The sequence below is a fragment of the Lynx rufus genome, unplaced genomic scaffold (assembly GCF_022079265.1).
Source record: "Lynx rufus isolate CCGP_SWC_20201006 ecotype Redwood Valley unplaced genomic scaffold, mLynRuf1.p SCAF_17, whole genome shotgun sequence".
Taxonomy (NCBI): Eukaryota; Metazoa; Chordata; class Mammalia; order Carnivora; family Felidae; genus Lynx; species Lynx rufus.
Window position 1 is genome coordinate 31,425,055 of NW_025814831.1, and position 16,757 is coordinate 31,441,811.

Consider the following 16,757-nt stretch of genomic DNA (forward strand, 5'->3'; position numbering starts at 1 on the left):
TATGATGTATGCAAATGCAAGGGTTTTTTTATGTTCTTTGCTGTCCTCCTGACAAACATTAAGAAAAAAACCTTTTTCTGAGATCCCACTGACATTTATTCTGATTTTTCTCCAAGTCAGTGTACCAAACCTCCTTTGAAATCTGAAATGACACATCAGTACTTTCCTGCTTTGTCCCCTGGCCTCTTGAGATGGAACTTCACCCACTCATATATGTTCTCTGCAACACTGCAGGGTCACCTAATCACCATGATTTTAACTTGTTCTCTTCGGATTCCATGAAAACCTCAATCCCCGTGGGTGAAAAGCAAATGATTAATTCACAAAGCCATCCAGCTGGCTGTTAACCTAGAATCTGGGTCTCTTCATTTGTTTTCAGCTCATTTGCTATTCGTTATTTCCGCAAAGTACAAAAGCTTCCTGCTGTGGTGACAGGTGCAACATTCAATTCTGGTTTCAGATTTTACAAACTTGCCACTTAGGCTTCTGGGGGAAAGGAAAAAGGGTAGGAAATACAGACAACACCGGGATCTCTTACCTGTTGCTTGTTATTAGGTGTGTATGGCAGCATGGTGGAAACATGGAACATAATTTCATAGTCTTTGTATGTTGTATACAGAGAATGGGTTCCAGTGGAGTCAGCTACAGTAAAAAAAATAGATATAATGATGAGATGACTGTAAGAATGGGAAAAATAGTTCATTTAAGAAAAATATCTCCAAAAAAAGAAAACAAAGGAAATCGTTTAGGATGAAAAGATGCTAGATAAGAACTGGCATCAGTGTTCTTACCCATTTTTTGTATCTGATTCTCTTTGGCGGTCCAGGGAAGCCTGGGTCCCTTCTCAGAACAGTATTTGTAAATGCATGAAACAAACTACATCTGATTTCAATAGAAATCAATTATACTGAGAAATAGTTATCAAAAATAATTTTAAACTATAATAGCATTAGATTTCTATAACAAGTTTTAGCAATTGATCGAATAGAACTACTATAATTCTGAAGTAGTGATGTGCATAAGCAGTAGTTTGAGGGATCTCCAAAAAAAAATACAATATGGAAATATCTATGCTTTCAATTTGCAATACAATCATAGGTAGAACTTACGCAACTGTGGTTTGTTGCCCACATTCATAATTGAAGGAAGTCCTAAATTAAAAAAAATTTTTTTTTCAACATCTATTTATTTTTGGGACAGAGAGAGACAGAGCATGAACGGGGGAGGGGCAGAGAGAGAGGGAGACACAGAATCACAAACAGGCTCCAGGCTCTGAGCCATCAGCCCAGAGCCTGACGCGGGGCTCGAACTCACGGACCGCGAGATCGTGACCTGGCTGAAGTCGGACGCTTAACCGACTGCGCCACCCAGGTGCCCCGGAAGTCCTAAATTTTAATTAGGGGTCAGTGAAAACAAATGTAAAATGATTTCCCGTCCAAGTTCACACACCCCTGAACTCTCCACAGATGTCAGGTTAAGAACGCCTTTTCCAATATTTCTGATTCAAGCAAGAGAGTTGTTTTATTCTTAACAAACAGATGAAAACTTAATAGGTCTGTAACCTGAATAACAAAGGTATTATAAGCAATGTCCAACAAGTTTTTATAGACTGTGTTCTGCTTTCATCTTCCTTAAGTAAGAGCAACCTCTACTCCCTTAATCATCAACAAATCAATTGCCCAGAAATAACCAGAAACCAGAGAAGAGAATTATTAGCTGTCCAACCGAAAGGGAGCGTCTCTGGTCTTAAAGGACCTGGACTTGCAGGCTGCTAAATGACATTAGTGCGTCTGTTTGTTCATTCTGGGTAAATTCGAGCCTCATCAACCATACCGTTGAAGACCAGAACATTTTACTGCACTTCGGGGAAGCCGCAAGACAAAGCCTCTGGTATACACCAAGAGGCAGTAGTTCTCAAAATTTAGCATGCACACTGGCATCTGGGGAGCTGGTTTAAAAGGCAGATTTGCATGCACCACCCCCAGAAATACTGCACAGTGGGTACAGGGCTGGGCAAAGGAATCTATTTTAATAAACACCCCCAGGGTGACTGTGATGCAGGAGCTCTGCTGCCCTTAGGCACTGCTCCACAAACAGACCACAATGGTGGCTTGCAGACAGGCTTGTAAACATGTTCTAGAGCCTGGAGCTTCAACCTCAAGCTCTTGAAGGAACTTAATCTTTGAAGCTGACATAAAATGCAAGGGGTTAAAAAAACAAGCTAAAACTGAAATAAAGCACAGACTATTTTTCAAAAAATTGCTAAAATATGTACCAACAGATAGCTTCCCAAGAAAAAAGTATCTTCTAAATGCTAATGGCCACCAACACAAAAAACTATAAATTACTGCTATAAGTACGAAGAACATATCTACTTTTAAGGGCTCTACTTATAAATAACTTCTGAACCGATTAGTACATTTTAAACCTTAAAGCGAATGTGTCAGCTTTGACGTGTACTTACATGTGTTTCAAGTCAATTTTGGGCAAAATTAATGAACTAGAAAAGAGACTGTCATCCGGAACTCATGTGTTACATTTTGCTTTGTATGTCTGTCTAATTCTAAAAGAATTACTGCCAGAGAGGAAAGCTGATGTGGAAGACAACGCTGAAGGTAACCTTGCTTTTCTACTTCTGGCCCACTCTCGCTGTCCTTTCTGCGTGCCTCATTTATGTAATAGACGCTGCTTGACCAGCCTTTTTCTGGGGACCTTTGGAAACCCTCAAGTTTTGCTGATAATTGTAAACAGTTTGAACAGTTCCAAAAGCTTCAGAGATGAAACAAGAGTCAAAACAATGAAATTTTCCTTTCCAAGCCATAAGGAATTTCAAAATCCTGAAAATACTATATAAGTAACAGAACTGTTAAATGTTACCAGAAAGAATGGAAAACGAATGTTTGCTATATTTCCCAAAGAATAAAGCATCCAATGTTTCTATTATTATATTTTTAGTGACCCAGAAACCCTGAAACCATGAAAAACTTAATCAGCTTGGCAATCAGGAAAAAATGAAAATGACAAAATTCCATTTTGCTCTGGGTAAAGAATATATATATTGAAAAACTTATAATGGGAAATATGCTTGAGAAGAGGGGTGGAAAGAAGATAATGCTCCTTCTTATCTGTATGGAGCTTTAAAAGTAAATTCGGGCATCTTATGGGTCATCTTAATAATCATGGGATTTGCCTCCAAATCATACTACCAGTGGGTGGCATATACCCACTAATAAGGTCAACATTCTATGCTAAGTCATGGAAAGTAAAATTTCTAATATTCAGTGTAGATGATAAGAAGACACTGAATAATTAAGGAACGATAATATTTTTCTCTGCTGCTTTCAAAAAGTGTAGATATGGGATAATATCCTACATTAGGCATTTCTATTTGAAGACTGTGATGAGAGAGCACAAGGCAAGCTGAGGACAAAGCACAAGTTAAGCACACCCTCCTCCCCTGCCCCCCAGGTGGGATACATGTGACATTCCCCAGGCACTCCGGGCTGCCCAAGAACAAAGGAAAAGAAAGAAAACAAATGGTCAACTAGTAAGAGATCACAGTCATGTGGGACACAAGTCTCCATCAGTTTATAAATGTCTTAGTAAATTACTAGAAAAAGGCAATCTTATCAATAGCCTAATCTCCAGAAACCTATAGACTCAGTTTCCTGGAGCCCCAACATCACCTTCCCCTCCACAGTGATGTGGGGAACAAAGGCAAGAAGGAAATGGCAGGTAGAATTAAATTTCTTTATAACCTGCAGCCCATTGACAAATAGTTGAGACAAATATAGAGTATAACATTTCTCTAGGAACCCCCTACAGTTGTAATGTCCGATGCCTTACTAGAGGGAAAACAACCTTAGCTTGACAAGACCTAGGCCTCTCGTATATTATCATTCTTGAGTATATGAAAGTCCTTCTGGAGGCCTCCTTTTTGCCTTTACCTCCCCCAGTTCCGTAGTATATCACCAGTCATTCTTCACAACTCCAGTGCAGCTCTTTCTGCCCATGGGTCCTGTCCCTGCACTTTAATAAAATCACCTTTTTGCACCAAAAACATCTCAAGAATTCTTTCTTGGCCATCGGCTCCAGACCCTCATCACTCCAAAACCCCATGAATGGTATGAATAGGTTAATACATTTGTAGAGCAGTTTCAGAGGCAGTGTCATAATCATCTCTGACTTCTCTTTTGGGCTCAACTCCTTTACTTTTCTGTAGACTGAAACTTGGTTGATAAAGTGTATGTATATGAGTCTGGATAAGGAAAAGTAATTAGATTTTTTTTACAACCATTTTGCAGTCACTAACGGATGTATCCAGAGTTAAGAAAAGCTAGATGAAGGAAAACGGGCCTATGCAACTTGATTTCAGGAAAGTTCCTAGTTTTAAATATTTATGAACACAAGAGAAAAGTAATCTTATTACCTAAACTCATGCAGACTAAATAAAGTCAACAGAAGGAAGAAAGCTTAAGTTCCGTTTATTAAATGTCCTCACCACTAGAGAACACATCAAATGTAAGATGAAGTCGGATAGCCTGCAGATCTCATTTTTATCCTTTTATTTAACTTGAAATATAATCACTGTCAGTTGGCTGCTGGGGACCAACCCTTTAAGACCCCTGATGTCCTGTCTATGCAACCTTGCCTCAGGGTCTGGGGAATGCAGAAGTCAATGCTCAGAAACAGAGTCAGGGCCAAGAACGGACATCTGGAACACTGGCATCATTCGAGATGAGACACACTTCTGCCCTTGTGGCACTATTTCACTCACTCACTAATGAAGTATTTGGGGAAATCAACAATTCTACCTGCTCTGGCATCTATCATTTTTACTAATATTCTTTCAATGTACATTTAGACACAGCCAGCAGATGAGTTACTCTGCTTTAATGAGGGTGCAATAAAGAAGAGTTTATAGCAGTACCCTTGGCCATGGCAGGTGCATTCATATGGTATCAGTTTCAGGATATGTGAGGGTGCATGTGAACATACCTGGGACTCAAGGCATCTCAAAATCAGTAGCACGTTGAGAGATGACGAAGGACAAGATGGGTGTGGGGTTGGTACTTAGGAATCAGCCACTAGTATTTTCTACCAACTCCTCACTTTGCGAGACACCTGCAATTACCTGGCTTCCCAATTTGGAAGTAAGAAGATCTGAATTTGAATGCCAGTGGCATCTTTGCTAAATGACCACAAACAAATCACATCACTTCTCTGCCCATTGATATTCTTGTTGCTGTAAGGATTAAGTGAATTAACGTATGTAGAGGTGCTAGCCCATAAAAGATGCTCAGGAAATGTGTTGATTAGAATTTGGAATTTTGTGCAGTTGAGGTAAAAAGTGTAGTCTCCTTAAACAAGGACTTTTATGTATTTTCATTTCTTTGCCAAGCACATCCCAGAAACACTTAGAGGAAAAACCTTACGTTAAAGTAGTTTGAAGTTGAAGGAGGTGAAGAAAGAGTCCTTTCCTTCATTCATCAGTGTCTCTGACTCCAAATGCCCTTTGCATATGCAGAGCATTTAAACAATGCTAGTTTTACCCCCTTCCCTATCGAAGTTTAAATATTCCAAATACAGGAGGATTTATTTCCTTGGTTTTTAAAACACTGCTAACAAAAGGGGGAAGCAACAAGCATTCACTAATACTACAGCAAATTAATGAAGGCAAGGCTTGGAAGGAATGCTTACAAAGGGCTCCTAAAGTCTCCTCTGTCCTGACTTGACAAACAAGCCTCATTCAGGAAATGATTTCCCAAATAATAATCCATATGCACAGTTATAAATGAAGGTGGTCTCTAGCTTTCAAATAACACACTGCTTGGTGGGAAGTTTATTTTTGCATTTGCTGTAGAATGAGAGGATGGTAATTATCTAGAGGTTATATCATTCAAATAAGGAAACAAAGTAAGGAGGGGGAACAAAAACCCACTCCTGAAAATTTCTTCTTTGTAGAACTGTTCCACCCCGCCCCATTTGTAGCTTATTTGCTAAAAGACCTTACTTCTGAAAACAGGAAAATGGACTTTGTATGAAACACTGGCAAAGAGAAGAACCATTTCTTCTGAGCCTTTCCCTCCTTTACCAAAGTACTAAAATCCGAATATAATTGTAATGCATGACAAGTAGAGCTGTTTCATGAGTTGGCTTGGGTAATTTTAGCCCAAGGGCTGGAGAGAAGGGGAAGAGTCACAGGCACAAGGCAGAGAGCCCTGGGCTTCACTGTATTTAATTCCACATTTATGCTTTCTCTGAACACCTCCTTAACCACAGCACCAGGATCTGTTCCACCTCACTAGTGCTTCCTTGCTGTCTAACATTGGGCACATTAATCTAAAGAAGCCAATTCTGTAAAATGGGGAGAACCAGTACCTAGTAAACACTTTGAGGAGTAAATGAAATGACAAACACACAGAATATCTGGGACCTCGGCTTCCACCAGAGGTAACGTGGTACGGGACTTGTCCTCCCATCGTAAGTAACTAGAAAAACTGACGAAATATCTGAAACAACTTTTTTTCAGACATTTTACAATAGGCAGCATTGGATAGTGATCCCAGAGAAAAAAGAATAAAAGAAGATGAGCCCTCTGATCCCACCAGGTTTTCTACCTGGAGGAACTTTTGGAACAGCGGCACAGTGCATGGCTTTGAAGAGGGAAAGCCAAAATATACTGGAGTTCAGGAAGCCTGACGTAGTTGATATTCTCAGGGCAGTGTACCAAAGGGGAGGAAACTACGCAGTGAAAGAGGTTCAGAAATCCGCATAAGGGTCTCCTTGAGTCTTGGGCTCACGATGAAGCTGCACACACAGAGGAAGATTCCACAAGCCAGGCAAAGAAAAACTATTAGGGTAGTGTACAGCATGGTGATCACGGTGAATAATACTGTATTGCATATCTGAAAGTTGCTAGGAGTAGATCTTAGATGTTCTCATCGCAAGAAAAAAGATTTTTTGTAACCTTGTATGGTGACACATGTTAATTAGACTTGTGGTGGTGGTCATTTCACAATACATGCAAGTATTGGATCATTATGTTGTACACCTGAAACTAACATAATGCTATATGTCAATTATAACTCAGTAAGAGAAAGAGGGAAAAACTATTAGGCAAAGAAAAACCACCGAGGAATCGTAAGGCAAACAATTCTCACGGCTGACACAGGGTTGGAAGGCACTCAAGTTCTAACCAGCCACCGTAAAGAGACCTCATTGAATATGCAGGTCCTCAGACATAAGAAAAGTCATGCCTTAGTAGCAGAGCTACATTAGAGAGTAAACACTGCCCTGGGTATGCTTAAGAACAAGATCCATAGGGGCGCCTGGGTGGCGCAGTCGGTTAAGCGTCCGACTTCAGCCAGGTCACGATCTCGCGGTCCGGGAGTTCGAGCCCCGCGTCAGGCTCTGGGCTGATGGCTCAGAGCCTGGAGCCTGTTTCCGATTCTGTGTCTCCCTCTCTCTCTGCCCCTCCCCCGTTCATGCTCTGTCTCTGTCCCCAAAATAAATAAACGTTGAAAAAAAAATTAAAAAAAAAAAAAAGAACAAGATCCATAAAGATCAAGCTGTTTTGTAAGTAACTTAACTGCTCACCAAAGCAAAACTCAACACTCTTTGAAGAAGACAACACAATCTAGACACTCAACCAGAAAACATTCAGAATATATACTCTCCAATCAAAAGTAACCAGACACATGCAACGCTAAAATGTAACTCAAGAGCAAGTGAAGATTTGTTAAATGGAGGCTTCAAATGACAAGGACGACAGAATTAGCATGCAGAGACTTTAACACAGCTATCATAAATACATCAAGGAGGGGCACCTGGGTGGCTCAGTTGGTTAAGTGTCCCAACTCTTGAGTTGGGCTCAGGTCATGATCTCGTGGTCATAGGATTGAACCCTGCATCTGTGCTGGGGTGCAGAGCTGGGAGGCTGCTTGGGATCCTCTCTCCCTCTAGCCCTCCCCCGCTCACGCATTTTCTCTCTCTCTCTCTCTCTCTCAAAATAAACACTAAAAAAATAAAATAAAATAAACATATTCAAGGATTTAAAGGACAACATGAACCTAATGAAGATAAACTAGATAACTGAGAAGAGGACCAAATGCAATTCTGGCTTCTGAAGATGACAATATCTCAAATGAAAATTTCACTGGACTGGATTAACAGCAGATTAAGACACTGTAGAAGAAAAGCACAGTGAATTTGGAAGATATACTAATAGGAATTATCCAAATGGAAGCACAGGAAAAAAAAGGTTAAAAAAATTAAAACAGCTTCATTAACCTGAGGTACACTAGTGAGTGATCTAATGTATGTGTAATTGGAAATTCAGAAGATGGCAACAGAAAAAAAATGAAGATTGGCAATTACTATTTTTATTTGATGGAAACTATGAACCCACAGATCCAATCACACCTACACTGTCATATGTACTAGAAGTGATCCCATAGGAACACTTGTCCTGGAAAACATTTTCTCTTACTTATTATTTATTTATTTATTTTGAAGATTTTTTTTTTTTTTTTAGTTTATTTTGAGAGAGAGAGAGCTAAAGAGAGAGAGAGAGAGAAAGAGAGAGCACAAGCATGGGAGAGACAGAGAAATTGGGGGGGGGGCAGAGGAGGAGAGAAAAGAATGGGTCCCAAGCAGGCTCCACACTCAGTGTGGAGCCCGATACAGGGCTCGAACTCATGAACCATGAAGTCATGACCTGAGCTGAAATCAAAAGTGAGACACCGGACTGAGCCATCCAGGTGCCCCAGCATTTTCTGTTTTTAATGATTATACTGAAAGAGAGAGTTTCCTGACACAAAGTAAGGTTAGACAAAATGAGGTGAGATTATCTTCTAGCACACAGAGCAAAATCTTATCTTTGGGGGTGCCATGGCCAATGAGAAGCTGTGGGACGTGCAGAGGCTGGTTTTGACACTACTGGCTTGAAGTAAGAGAGATAAACATGCAAACTGCCTCTTTTAGAGCTTTACAATAGAAATACTTTCCGACTTTTTGTTCCCTGGAAGAAATCTGACACTCTGAAAGGACAGAAAAAGAAACTGTCTGCTCATTCCTCTGCTCATCAGCTATGCCCTGAAAGGTTACTAGGGGTCTTAAAGGAACCCTTCCCTGCTGAATATTACAGAACAAGTATGCTGCTAGAGGAGGTCAGCTAACCCACACTTATCCCCCTCTAGCCTGTGCAGCTATTGGGATTTTGAGGCAAAATATGCGTACGGTGCTTATTTTGTTTATTTCAGGGTCTTACTTGATGCCACACTGCTTAAGTATGGTCTTGCTATACTTTTCTCATGTTGCCTTTCATCATCAAGAGGCGGCTGGGAATGTGTGAACACACAAATAATACACAGTCTTAATCAATTTCCAATCTGGCCATTCATGCATAGAAGCAGGGTGCTTAGTACACTCTTCCCAGAAGCTTTCATATAGCTCTTCGTGGTGGTGGTAATTTATAGAACACTGCAAACTAGGACAACATGAATGAAGCGTATAGGGCAAATGTCAGAAAATCTGGGAAAGAAGAGTTCAGGACATATTAAGATTTAACGTTTTACGCAATTGCAAGTAGAGTATGGAACGCTAAAATAATATTTAAGAGTCTAGGCTATTTATGGGCTTTAATAGTCTCTCCTGCATGTCGTTTCCAAGTTGGCAACAGCAAAACCATGGCAACAGGAAATTCTTCCCTGCAGTGGAGTTTATGAATGCTTTTCTGTTTTCATGACTCAACTCCTTATTTAATTTCCTGTACAGAAAATCGGAGATTACTATAGACTGCCATACAGATGTGCTAATCCAAAGACCCTCTCAAAGAAAAACAGGTCATAGGTGTCCACGGATGGATTCTGAGATAAAATTTAAAATTGCCTCCTCACAGACACACAGCAGACATCAACACACTGTAACCTAAACAGATGTTGGAGAACGTAACTATTTTATTAACAGCATGGGGAATGGGAGCGCACAACCTTGTGTGTTCATGAGCCATAGCTAAAAAGACTGTTCCAGTATTGTGCTCTTAATCAACATATTTCAGGAGCCAAACTAATACCAAAGCTAAGAGGCCTATTTCCTTAGGGATTCAATTAGAGTACGCACAATAAAAATAGAAAAGAGGCAAACAAAAAAACCTCAATCTTAATAGAAGACAAAAATGAATAAGAAAACCCTTATCATGAAGATTGACTGCATCCATAAGCATGGGGATTACAAGATAAATCAACGAAAGTAAAAAATTCCAGGGCTTATGACCAGATGGCTACAAGATTCTGGAACTTTTAGTCGCTCTAACATTCACCTAACTATAGTGACATTTACACAACCCTATCCAGGAGCAATCCCGCATGAGTTGCACCCCTGCCCTATCGCTCCATCCACGCTTCTGAGAACACCGTTTCTTTTTAACAGTCCGATCCTAGCTACTTTGATTACAGTCGTCAAATGTTTTGGGGCCGCGTCCTCCTTCTCTGGCTTCCTCTCCCCCATCCCCGGCGGTGTTCTGCAGTAAATGGCAATATTGTTTTATGGGCAATTTAGCAGATGAACATCAACACAGCAGGACGGAAATAAGCCTAGCAGGAGAGTGTAAGTATTTCTTACTTTTGGTGTCAAGCTGTGCACGGTACTTCTCAAATCCTTTGAGCCGAACGCGTTCTCCCAACAGCTGAAGGAATTCCTCAAAGGCCGGGCCGGCTGACTCATTGTTGTATATCTCTTCTTCGGTGCTCTGTCCAGCTCTGCAGTACATGATGCCTACCTTCTGCTGATAGTTCAGCTGCGAAGAGAGGCGGTACGAGGCATATAAATACAGGCAGATCCACTGTGCCCCACTGAGATGCTCCTAACTCCTGGAGGGCACATGCCCAGCATGGCTAACAGGTCTCTTCTCTTCAAATCCTTCTGTTTTAATCCTTCTGTCCTCTAGTCCAAAAAGTAACAGTGGAACCAGCATCTATAATTATAATCTTCACAAATTAACAGAAAAGGTCAGGAAAATGAATTGAAATTTTCTGTATGTCAAGATAATACATCATGAGAACAGATGTTGATACTTCAGGGAATTTTCTCTGAGTGGATTACAAAGTACAAAATGAGGCTATAAAAAAAAATAACAACAACAGTTGGACAACAAAAGGTAATTCTTTTTCAATAATTTCCGCCTTTTAAAAAGGGAAGGCTGGGGCACCTGGGTGGCTCAGTCGGTTAAGCATCTTGGTTTCAGCTCAGGTCATGAGCTCATGGTTCGTGAGTTTGAGTCCCACATCAGGCTCTGTGCTGCTAGCACAGAACCTGCTTGGGATTCTCTCTTTCTCCCTCTCTCTGTGCCCCTCCCCAACTTGCTGTCTCTCTCAAAATATAATAAGTGAACTTTAAAAAAAATAAAAATTGAAAAAAATAAAAAAGGAAGTCCTTACAAATTTAAAAGCAGAGTTCCACTACACAAAAAATACTTTAAAATTGTATCTTTTAAAATTCATATCGTTTTGGACTAAGCAGCACATTAATGTTCTTGCTAATTTTTTTTTTCTGGTAAAACTGGGAAAGATTTCTCTCCCAATGCCATTTTTCCAATATACTAAATTATAAACCTCAGTTATATCTTTCTTAGAGCACTACCATCATCAACAATGTACTTTTCAAATATTTTTCTAAAAGATGAGTGCCTGAATAGAAACTTTAAAAGGGGCTTCATAATGGCAAATCAGCTAGTGGCAAACAATCCTTCCTCAGAGACAGTTAAAATGAAGCATTCAAGAGACTTAAATATGATGTGACATTAATCAAAATATTTACTCATCATTGAGAAGTCTAGTCATTCTGCAAACAAATTTTAAGGTGGTATTAGTCATTTAACAAGACTTTGTGTGTTGTTCTCAATACAAAAATTTAGACTTTGGGGGCGCCTGGATGGCTCAGTCAGTAAAGGAGACGACTCTTGATTTCGGTTCAGGTCATGATCTCACAGTTCTGTTAGTGAGTTTGATCCCCACACTGGGCTCTGAGCTCAGTGCGCAGAGCCTGCTTCAGATCTTCAGTCTCACTCTTTCCGTCCCTTCCCTGCTCGCACTCTCTTTCTCTCAGAAATAAATACACGTTAAAAAAAATTTTTTTTTTAAATACAGACTTTAAATTCTCTACTGAAATCGAGGCAATCCACACTGCTTTGGCCTATATCCAGAGCAGCGCCACGACTGCTGCCTCAGGCAATTTTTATCTCGTAAAAAACGAAAGGGAAGAAAGGGACGGGAAGAGGCAAAATTGTAACAGCTAACATTTATTGAATACCCGCTGTAAGCCAATCATTGTTTAGTACTCAAGATACATTAGCTTATCTTCATAACAGCCCATAAGGCAATTATTCCTGGGTGACAGATAAGTGAAGGCGGAGACTGGAAAAGGAAGTAACTAGCCCAGTAGGGAGAGACACAAGACCACAAATTGTCAGTCCTGTGATTCAGCTCTCTTAAATATTACCACGACTCAACCAGGCTCGATTTCTATCGCTGCAACATCCGCCACAGCCCCGTATTTGCAATTCTGAAGTTGAGAGGTAAAAACAAAATGTAAGCAAACACTTTTGGCAGTAAAACTTGATATGGACTGACATTAATACTTCTAGTTTATTTCTCATTGTGTGACTTCACATTTTTCCCCCCTGGGGAAATACTTATGTGATTGTGGGGTGTTGTCTCGGATCCCACTGGGAATATCACTACATGCTGTATACATCCTCTGGACATTTCTGAGCTCTGAAACGCATCGAGCTCTTACCGTTTTACATAAGGGACTGTGAACCCGAACTACTCTTTCCAACTTTCTAAACCAGATGATTCAGAATAGTAACAGGAAAATGTCACAGGGGACAAACTCTTGTTTGCTTTCCTCCCTCCACTGCACACAACCTTGTTGACAAGGAAGCTCCATGGCCTTTACATGACCCAGAGACATGAGAGCTCCCTAGGAGTGCTCTAATCGCGCAGAATTGGCTCTACCTTTCTCCGCCTCCTCCAACAAGCAGAAGGTAAAGTTCCCAGTCTGAAATTAGCAAATAACTGGATACGGTGATACTGGAATATTTTCAAAATAGCACGTGACATCACACCATTTCTATTTCATCATGGACAAAAGCACATCTAGGATTTAGTTCATTTCTGTATACCACACGTAGGAAAGTCGAAATAGTGCACACCACTGACATTTCGCCCTTCTCTCGGCTGGCCGGCTTCAAATGTCTGAATGTGGCTAATGCTGGCAGGAGGGCTCCCACAGGTAGAGACTTCAACTTGGCTTTAGAATCAATCTGAGTACCTACCCTAGTAAGACTTAACAAATAAAAAATAGCGGTAGCCTCCACGTCAGTTACAAAATAGTCCTTAATACAGCCAGACCCTTACTGTCTCCCTGCAGGGAGAGCTATCAAAGAGACAAAGCAATGTGGCGAAAGCAAGGGGTTTGGACTATTTGCTGTTTGGCTCTGTGCCTCCCGGATCAGCCTTTCTCATGCAACAATGTACAACAAAGTCACCCTGTTCAACAGAAAGCATCACAGGAGCACTGGATTTGTGGATGGCTTTTTAAAACTTCTCAGATAAAGGCCTAAGATTTCACTATGCAACATTCAGAGGCCTTCATTTATGTAAGAAAGGAGTTCACTGCAGAGAAAAGTAAGGAAACTTCCCCCCAAACCAATGGAGAAGCTGAATCCAAGGACAATGAGACAATGTGCCGCCTTCTTTTGACTGATTTCTCATACTCTAGTGAACTCCACCGGCAGCCAGGAGAACCAAGTGATGTCTGCTGCTTGTGAAAAGAAGGAGCCTTTAAGAGGATTAGGAAATCTGTTAGAATGTCAAATGTCCTTCGTTTAGGAATTGTGCCGAATGTCACTGCTCCATCCTCTAACGTGACAATATTCTTGGTTTCCACTGCAATTAAGTCAAGGTAGGTGGCATTCTCTGAACGCAGGCTCCTGTAATCCTTAGTTAGCAACCATGTTCTCTGCCAGAATGAGAGGAGCTGTTGAGGAGGAGTTATGTAAATGTAACAAGCAACATTTCAAGGGAAAGAGCAAATGTAAATGCAGTCAGAGCTGCGGATTGGGGTTTTGAGTTAGGAGGTTACGTAAAACAGCACTCTTTTTTGTGAGACGGGCACAAACACACGCGTATGGGTTTACACATACGAATACGTACTACTTCCATGTGATGCTCAAAACGGAGTCATGATGACACCACAAGCCATTCTGAGAACACGCTGTGTTTATCCACAGTTCAGGATTTTTGCTTTGGGTAATCCCAGGATCATGCTATACAATTCCATGCTTGCCAGGGAGCATTATGGACGTGTCTGGACACTCCACAAATGCTATAAAAAAGAATCACGGTCAATCCTACAGGACACAGGTTGTCTCTGAGATGAAGGCCTCGTGTCTGGATAAAGCAAAGTGTCCCGACCACCCGCTGAAAGTGACACGGGCTCTCACAGCTCAGGACCAACTGTACGTAAAATTGTACTTCCTCTGATAAAGTGGATACTTCAACACAGAATCAAAGAAACGAAAACTGCAATCTGATTTCCATAGCCCTGAGTTTCTGGAAAGATGGGATGATAAAGTCAGAGCCCTCCACCAGGAGAAACAGATTTGAAGAACCCGCTTCTCAGAGAACTGGTCTGAGGTTCGCCATTTTCACCTCTTCTTGCCTGCTGTCACAGCCTTGGGAAGGTCACTGGGGTGGCAAAGAGCACGAGAACAACCCGGTTCTTAAATTCTTATAAAACTTTTACAGGGTCTGATTTAATCCAGAAATTTAAAACCGTCACTAAAAGGTGCTTACTTTACTGTGAGGCAGTTCTCAGAGTGTGGGCTGTGAAGCCTTGAGGAAGCCTGAATGCTATTCTGGGACACAGATATTTGGGAATAGTTTGATCCCTACAGTTCCTGCTTTTTATTAAACTGTTAGGTCATACAACAGCAGTGTTTAATCTGAGGGTAATTTTGCCCCACTCACTATTGAGGCAAAACTACTGTGAGACTACTCCCTGCCATGTGAACTATGAGGTTCTCCAGTTGACCCAGTGGATGCAAAAACTGTCCTCGGCTTTGTGGGGGGACTGAGGATTTGCCTCCCTAAACCTGTAGGGGGGTTCTCAAGGCTCCTCCAGCAGTTTCCTCAAATGCATGCACTTACCCTTCCTGGGCTTCCCTGGACTCACCTGTAAGTCTCCACTCAGGGAGACTCCTTGGGCATTCCCTGCCCCCGCCCGGCCATGCTCCTCCCTGTGCTGCAGTCTGCAAACTCTTTAGGCAGAAAGCTGGTGTGACCTTACCCTTCATTTAATCTGTGTCCCAGCTCCCAGAGATCACTGTCCTTTGCTGCCTAATGCCCAATGTCATAAAAACCACGGTTTCATTGTTTTGCCTACTTTTTAAAAAGTTGTTTCAGATGGGAAGGTAAATCCAGTCCCTCTTTCTTAATCCTAGATGGAAGCAGAAATCTGGGGCGCCTGGGTGGCTCAGTCGGTTAGGCGGCCGACTTCGGCTCAGGTCACGATCTCGCAGTCTGTGCGTTCGAGCCCCGCATCGGGCTCTGTGCTGACAGCTAGGAACCTGGAGCCTGTTTCGGATTCTGTGTCTCCCTCTCTCTGACCCTCCCCCGTTCATGCTCTGTCTCTCTCTGTCTCAAAAATAAATAAATGTTAAAAAAAACAAATTAAAAAAAAAGAAATCTACCCTTGAGTTTCTGTCAACTTTATTGGTATATAACTTCTGAACAGTTAACTGCATCCATTTGATTTAATGAGTTCTAACACATCTGTACCACCATTAAAATATAAAATTATTTCCATCATCTCCAAGTTTCCTGGTTCCTGTGTACAGCCCATCCCTGCATCAACTAACTCAAGTGACCAGTTTTTCCCCCCAACTATAAATTAGTTTTGCCTACATCTTTAAAGAATATTTTTATTGGGGAAAATCCATTGTGAGAGTTACTCTTTTGGCACTCTAGAAACTCTTGCGGCTTCTACCTAAAATCAAATGGCTGATTTTAACAGCTAGTTGTCCTATTCTTCTTTGAAGGCGTTTTTTTCCCCCTGGCTACTTAAGATTTTTTCCCTTTTTCTTCTAAGTTCAGAAATTTTGATTCTGATGGACATATGCCGAATTTTCTTTGTATTCATCTTGCTTAGGGCAGGAAGAGCTCCATAAATCCATCTTAATTCATTGTCTTTCATCGGTTCTGCAAATCTTCTACCAGTATTTCTCCAAATATTGATTCTGTCCTCTAAATAATGCTTTACTTGGTTTCCTCCTGGGATTCCATTATATATATGTATTTCACTCTGGCCCAATGTGTTTTAGGTACTTTTCTGTATTTCTCATATTTTTTGTCTCCATTCTTCAGTTAAAATTATTCTGGTAACTGCACCCCTAGGTTTATTGCAACATTATTTACATAGCCAAACTATGGAAGCAGTCTGAATGCCCATCCACTGATGAATGGACAAAGATATGGGGTGTGCGTATATGTGTGTATGTATGTATGTGTATAAACACATGTGCGTGCGCGTATACACGCACACACATTCACAAAGTATTATATAGCCATAGAAAAAGAATGAAATCTTGCCATTTACAACAACATGGATGGATCTAGAGAATATAATGCTAAATGCAACAAGTCAGTCAGAGAAAGACAAATACCACATGACCTCATCCATATGTGGAATTTAAG

At 41.0% G+C, this 16,757-nt stretch overlaps 1 protein-coding gene across 7 annotated transcripts in view; it reads right to left on the bottom strand.

The window, feature by feature from the left end:
• Positions 1-16,757, bottom strand: part of SIPA1L1 (signal induced proliferation associated 1 like 1) — a 367,173-nt gene that overhangs the window by 78,283 nt on the left and 272,133 nt on the right. For all 7 annotated transcript variants that reach the window (XM_047079409.1, XM_047079413.1, XM_047079407.1 and 4 more), the window contains 2 exons: positions 10,624-10,798; positions 539-642 (listed from right to left, as the gene is read on the bottom strand). In XM_047079409.1, coding sequence (XP_046935365.1) covers positions 539-642; positions 10,624-10,798 — 279 coding nt within the window. The remainder of the gene's footprint in view (positions 1-538; positions 643-10,623; positions 10,799-16,757) is intronic.